Raw genomic sequence first — 7,467 nt, 5'->3', positions numbered from 1 at the left:
TATTTATTATAATATTATATATTATAATAATATTATAATATTTTATATTATTATAATATATGTTATAATATTATTATAATAATATAATGTTATCTATTATTAAAATATTATATATTATATTATATATTATTATAATATTATATATTATATTATATATTATTATAATATTATATATTATATTATATATTATTATAATATTATATATTATATTATATATTATTATAATATTATATATTATATTATATATTATTATAATATTATATATTATATTATATATTATTATAATATTATATATTATATTATATATTATTATAATATTATATATTATATTATATATTATATCACTAGATTTTTATTATATTATACTATATTTTTTATTATATTATATTTCTATATTTCTTATTATTTTATATTTCTTTATTTTTTATTTTATTATATTTTAATATTTTTTTTTATTATATTATATTATTTATTATATTATATTATGTCATAGTACTATAGTGTTTATTATATTATATTACTATACATGTTATCTATATAACATATTATATTATATATATAATATATTATATTATATAGTATATTATATTATATTATATTATATTATATTATATTATATTTTTCGGCTCGAGCATTTTAGTATGGCTTTATCTGACAGGGTAACATACATTATTTGTTTGTATCTGGATATTGGTGAATTGTTGAAGATACTTTTTAATTCAGCCTTGTTTATTTCTGTAAATTTTGACATTTTTCGCCTTAAGAGCTTTTTTCAGATAAAAATTAATAAAAATTTTTGCGCAATCGCAAAACTTAAAGCTTTTCATAAGGGCTACCACAAAAATTGATTATAAAAATTAACAGCACAATTTTTCCATAGAGCACACAATTTTTTTCTTTCATTTAAAACTTTTGCTGAAACTCATATATTAAATATGACTAACTACAATTAGTTCTAAGGAGATTTCTATTAAAGTACTTTATTATGCATATGAAAGCAAGTGTTGGAGTATGATATAAACCAAAATATGTATAAACTATTTCGCAGTGTTTAAGTGTTCGACTTCTAAAAGGACAACAACATCGACAGCTAGATGACAACGAAATGATAAATGAATGAGATGAATTACATAAATGTGAGATATATGTAACAACAACTGATTTGTAATTGAATGAAACATTTTGTTATGTGCGATTAATACTAGAAATGTATAATTCAGTTTATTACTAGGGAAGTATTATTATATTTGATGCTGATGGCGAATAGGAGATCCCTGTGGGCGTTTTTACTGGCTTGGTTAACACTTATAACAGGTTTTAAGCAGAGAATTTTCTAAATTAAGGAAATATCTTCAACATTGCTTTTTTTTAGTTACTACTTCAGTGCACATAACCAACTTAAAAGTTCCACATACGTACACATTAGAACGAAATTCTGAGCGCAGTCCTTTAGTGCTTGATTGTGAATATGAAGTCGGTCCAAGAGAAAAGGGGTTTGTGTTAAAATGGTTATTTAACAATCATTCAATTTATCAATGGATACCATCAGTTAAGGGATTCGCAATGGTAACTTTAATATTTAAAAGCATTATGCTCTTAGCATTATATATTGATTCTCAATATAATATATATTACCAGGGATTTATGAAATCTAAAATAGATACCAACATTTTTACCATGGAAGGCAGTCCAGGCATAATTTCGATCAATAAACCTGATTGGAATATGACTGGGGAGTATACCTGCGCTGTTCAAACATTTGAATCAACAGATAAAAAAAGTGCCCGCTTACAAATTATTGGTACGTATATATAACAGCAATAGTGATTTGGTAATCATAATCAGTGATTAAAAGATGGACCGACATTTTGGTATTAATTTTTGTTAAAATATATATACGTTGGCAATATTTTTTAATGATAGTTTTGTAAATAACTTATATAGGAGCTCACTAAGTTGAACAATAGTAACAGTGTGCTTTTATTTACCTCTAAATTTGAAGATTATTATTCAAAAAAACTTACCGGCAATTAAAATTTGTATGTTTGACGAGATTTAATTAAAAGAAAAATTTGTTATTTTTAAACTGATAATTTTGAAAGTGTACATGCAAAACTTTTGATCGGTATTGCCCATTATTTTTTCTTTTTTATGTATCGACTTGAAGTTACCAATGCCTGTCAATAACGTTAACTTCAAAGAAACTAGTATTACTAGTAACTATTATATTATTACTATTATTCTAATAAATTTTTGTAATATCTGATATTGACGTTGATATGATGATCCAATTGACCAACATGGAAGCGTTGCATCCATGTTGGTACTTCTCCTCTGGATCGAATCCAAACCCCTTTTATAATTTCTATAGAGATTCGAATCAGAAATTGGGTTAGGTACGAATAGCTTGTAGTGACTAACAATCTTACAATGCTACCAAAAGCAATATCATCTTTTTTGATGGGAGTTATCATTTTTCGAGAAAATCTGTTTTTATACATCATTATTATATTTAATCCACCTGTTGGTCTATGATTGGTGATGGCAGTTAGATATACAGAATGTCAAAGATGAGTTTACATTTTAAAGATATTTCATAAGAACTTTTTATTTAATGTGTTTAGTATTTCATGTGACTCTCTTTAGCATCGATTATATATTATAGTATATATTTAATTTATGCAAACAACTAGAGCGGGAATTAAAAACTTAATAATTACATGTTTTAGTAGGATTTGTAAGACTTTCGATAGAAAACTCACCAATTTTGCACTCATTTTCCATAAATGAACTGTAGAGTAATTATTGGTACTGTCATGGAACATAGACTATTAGAGGCACAGGCTCATAAAAATGACTTGGCGGGAAACTACAAGAACTACAATATGCCTGTATTACAATAAACTTTCGCATAGGAAGTAATTTCTGCGAAGTAGGTAGAGAACTAGAATGAGACGGTATTGTCAACATAACTTTTACTAGCCCATAAAAGTCACCACAGAGGGCGTTTTCGTAACGGTATCTCAGTAATGATTTCTGGTTGCTTCTCTACGTAGACCTTTGTCTACACGTAGCTATCAAAATAAAAATGAGTCTTATCGCTGAGACCAAGATTTTTTAGTGAAAATAATTGAGACACATTTTCAAACTAGTAAATAAACTAGACCAGTTTATTTTGTCAATTACTTTAATCATATTCAAACATGCATATATACCCGAATTAGTTGGTATTCGCCAACATTTTCAGGGATATGAAACATTAATTAACTAAAACTGAAGCTCTCTATTAGTTGCCACCAGTTTTTTGTCAACTTAATAAAGTTGATAGAATCAACTTAATGTTATTACAAATATTTTTTTTTTGTTTTTGTAAAACATACATTTATTTATTGCATCTTCTCTTAGAATGAAACTAAAAATAAGTTCTAAAATCTTATCACTAATTACATAATATTACAAATTTTAATTTTTCCTCACTTATATCATGAACCTCACTTAGATCAATGGGTTAAATTTTATTGGAGTGAATGTAAGATGGTAATTAAGAAAGCAATTCAACTTTATCAGATTAGTTAAAAGAAAGGTGCGGTTTTTGCTTCAAGCTATTGAATATTAATTAATGGCTGGACGGTCAGCTGTTTTTAGGCGGGAAGTAGAGGATAGATGTGCGAGATTTCTTGCTAAGGGATTAACATGTTCTGCCAGCCTGTTGCAAATATGATATAAATTATTTAAATACAAATATTATAATACAATACAATATATATATATCTTGAGCATATATATGTATATATATATGTTGACCGATCTTGACCAATGTGCGTATATGTGAATATATAAATAAATATCATTATATCCTTAGTAGGCGCCTTACAAATTAACATATCGCATTGCATTTTTGAATTATTGCAACCATTATTTCACAGATAATGTTCAAAATTGCCTTCATTGAAGACAGAAAATCTCTAATCGATGTGTAGCGATAATCGGGATCTAACAATTTACTTCCTTTATAAATGTTTTTTATAATTCCTAATTATTAATTAATTATGTTATATTAAGTTTTGTTAAGTTATGTTACGTCAAGTTATGTACATATTATTTTATGTTAAGTACATATATCAAAGACATATAAATATTTCTGTCTTTATATATCACATAGAAATAGTTTACTCTAAATTTTTTCGACTGAATTACTTTAAAAGGTGTCGTATATTGCGAATTTTTATATTACTATTTAATAAATTATTCATCAAAATTATGATAAAAATTAAAAAATGTTATCTATAATTATATATATTTATATTTATATATATTTATAATATATTTTAAAGACTAAACAATTATAATTGACACAAAAATAAATTACTTTTCTTGCACTAAACTAGTTCCTGAATCCGATTTCGTCTTGGAGGCTAGAATGGATAAAAAACACACTGATGTAGATGTCATGTGTGCAGTTCAGAATGTTTTTCCACAGCCAGTACTTTCCGTAATGTAAGATTTTTTACGTATTAATATCAGAACTCTCGATTTATTGAAGCTATTTTTAGATTCGATACTAAAATTCTTGATTCGGTTTTAACGCAAATGGATCAAAATTCTAGTGGATTGTATAGTATGACGGTCAGAACGAAAATTCCTAGAGAAAAATTAGAATCACCGACACCAATAACTTGTGCTTTTTATCTGCTTGGTACTAATTATACCAAACGAAGAGAAACTATTTTTTATGGTAAGTAGGTAAGAAAATTAAGCACAGTCTTTATATTTATATGAGGTTTAATATATGAATTAAAAATTTAGTTTACACAAATTCTAAGAAGCAAAGAAAGATTTCAAAGCAAATAAGCTTTATTTCATAAGAATTGTATAATTACGGTCTTATTAATATTATATAGTTAACATATATGTGAATTCAGTAAATAAAAATAAGACAGTGAAATTTAATATTTCAATATATAGAGCATATCATCTCTGTAAGCACTGCTATATAACAAGAAATAAGATTACTCGTAATTGGTAGTCTCGTGATAGTTCTGTGATACAACAAATGCAAATGATTTACGTATATAAAAAATTTCTTGAAAGTTTATACATATGTAGGAGTAAGAATAGTTAATTGTTCAAAACTGGACGATATCACTATATACCAAACTGTATTAAATATAGTTCAAAAACTAACTACTAGCAAAACATATTATAAAAAATATAATATATTTCAATTCGCTCCCAAATTTGCAAGTGAGGCATCAATATTAACTCCATTAAGAATATTAACTTTTTATCTGAACAAAACGTTTTGAACATTTTGTTTGTGAGTTCACAACATCAACAATCAATCACATAGAATGAGTTTTATTTTGCTCTGCTTAAAAATAAAATTCTAGATTTGCGCCCCATATTTGCTTTTTAAAAACACAAAGCATTTTATTTTTACCTTAAAAAATTTATAATTATTTTTGAGTTTTTCATTTTTAAGGCAAGAATAATAATTAATTTTTGCAGAATGTACGATTAATTTATATATATCAGAAAAAGTAAAAGGCGAATAATAATAATTATTTTTTAATATTTTATATATATATTCTTCTCATTTCAAAAGGCAAATACACTGCATGTAAATCATGCATTATACAAATGATAAATGTTGTAAGATTAATAACTACTTAAATAAGAACCTTGGCAAGTTTTTACTACTGCTTTTTTCTTGAAAATTTTTGAGATAACTATTATTTTCGGTTCCTGCTTGGAAATAAACATATAAAGTCTAAGTACTACTTGCGACATTTAATGTATATTATTTTTGCTGATGGTTTTATGGAAAACAGATTATGTATATATTATAAAAAACTATTTCCACATTTTCATTACATTTATTTATTCATAAAAAGAAACAGATAATAATGTACGTAAATTCAATATTTACCTAAAAATTAATTTTTATATTTATATGTTATATTATCGTGATGTGATATATTATGCAATTCTGTGTTATACAGAAAGAAAGATGGAAATGGCCTTTAAAGGATATTATGTTCTTTACATATTTTAATTGTGCTTTTGCCTTATACCTAATTGAATTTTAAGACTATTCTTCAACATCGTTTTTTCTATAATTTTTTAAACACATTCGGAGTTCTTAAATTATTCTGATATTTCAAATGATTCAAAAAATATTGGTATAAATCTTTAGTAAGTTTTTATTTTCACTCCCTAATGAACAAAAAATGTTATCTCAAAAATATATTAAAATCGTAAATTATTACTTAAGTCCTTTAACAAAGCTTTTACTTTATTATAAATATGTTTCGTTACATTTATTATTATGTGGACGATATAGATGGTGTCCGGTAACTTGGTAACCCAGTAATCGGTCAAGTATGAATGTCAAAAACATGTGAACGATCATTTTTAATTCGTCCTTGGTAAAAATACGATTTTAATTTTGTTTGATTTGTTGTACATAGAACCAAGGAAATAAAAAGAACCGTGAAAAAAAATTAAAAGTTCAAAAAAATGATCGAATTTGAACATTGTAATTAATCTATCACTATCGAACAGGTCTGAAAACGTAAATTTTTTTATATTGTTTATATAGTTAATATAAGTGTATTCCCAAGGACGTATACGTGGAATGTAATTAACAGATTGGTAGAGCAAACTTATAAGCAAATTATTTTACAGTTCAGGTGCATCTCATATTATTTCTAGACGGCTTAGTTTATCCGTTTTATGTTTAATAAAATTTTGATTCTTATCTGGGACGACCAATAATAATCTCAGTTATGGTTTGTGTTTTATTTATATTTTTAGATAGAGCTACCAACATACATCGTAAATGGACGACAGTTGCTGTTGTTATGTCGATTGCGTCATTGGCTTTAAGCAGTTAGTTCGATCTGTTTTGATTATATATATGTATGTTCTTGTAGGGTATTTACACTTAGATCTTAATGAATAAATAAATTTTGCGGTATTTTAAAATGCTTATTTTGTACATGCATGTAAATGTAAGAAATGGTAATTTTAGTAATTAACCGTAATTGTATAGAAATATGCAACTATATAATAAAATTACATTTATTATCAAATAATTTCAATTCTGTACATATTTTTATTGCAATTCTAATTTTAACTTTTAAATTTTAATTTAATATAATACATTATATTTTTAAGCTTGGAAAGTTGGCACTTATAAATAAACAACTTATATGTAACTCTTATTAATACAATATAATTTTCTTACGTAAGTATGTCTAATTTATCTAACTTATCACATTATCTAGTGATTCTAGGGTGCGTTCAAAACAGTACTGAAGTACAGACAAAATCACTTAACAGAGTTATCAGGGCTACTATATGGTTTACGAAACATACACAAAAATAAAACCAGTATAGAGAAATACGATAATTACAATATGAAATTAAAATATTATTTAACAACGAGAGTGCATTCGACTTAGA

At 25.2% G+C, this 7,467-nt stretch overlaps 1 protein-coding gene across 5 annotated transcripts; it reads left to right on the top strand.

The window, feature by feature from the left end:
- The first annotated feature begins 921 nt into the window (after window positions 1–921).
- Window positions 922–7,093, top strand: LOC119681114. Of its 5 annotated transcripts, none has more exons than XM_038094202.1 (7): window positions 922–1,136; window positions 1,221–1,314; window positions 1,373–1,566; window positions 1,639–1,801; window positions 4,389–4,497; window positions 4,554–4,743; window positions 6,817–6,892. In XM_038094202.1, the coding sequence occupies exons 1-6, from the start codon at window positions 1,113–1,115 to the stop codon at window positions 4,741–4,743; spliced, it is 774 nt and encodes a 257-aa protein (XP_037950130.1). In that variant the 5' UTR covers window positions 922–1,112; the 3' UTR covers window positions 6,817–6,892. The 5 variants fall into 5 exon arrangements, with proteins under 5 accessions (XP_037950130.1, XP_037950126.1, XP_037950125.1 ...); XM_038094198.1 differs by having other exon boundaries at window positions 924–1,136; window positions 1,232–1,314; window positions 4,554–4,735; window positions 6,817–7,093; XM_038094197.1 differs by having other exon boundaries at window positions 924–1,136; window positions 4,554–4,735; window positions 6,817–7,093.
- The last annotated feature ends 374 nt before the right edge of the window (window positions 7,094–7,467 follow it).

Source organism: Teleopsis dalmanni, chromosome 2 (assembly GCF_002237135.1).
Source record: "Teleopsis dalmanni isolate 2A chromosome 2, ASM223713v2, whole genome shotgun sequence".
NCBI lineage: Eukaryota > Metazoa > Arthropoda > Insecta > Diptera > Diopsidae > Teleopsis > Teleopsis dalmanni.
This window is presented reverse-complemented; position numbering and strand designations above follow the sequence as displayed.

Excerpts from the sequence above, each read along its gene's own strand:
- LOC119681114 (XM_038094197.1), top strand. The coding sequence starts at position 1,113 with ATGAATGAGATGAATTACATAAAT. Across the intron at positions 1,315-1,372 it reads TTGGTTAACACTTATAACAG|TTACTACTTCAGTGCACATA; the intron begins GTTTTAAGCAGA and ends GCTTTTTTTTAG. Across the intron at positions 1,802-4,388 it reads TGCCCGCTTACAAATTATTG|TTCCTGAATCCGATTTCGTC; the intron begins GTACGTATATAT and ends GCACTAAACTAG.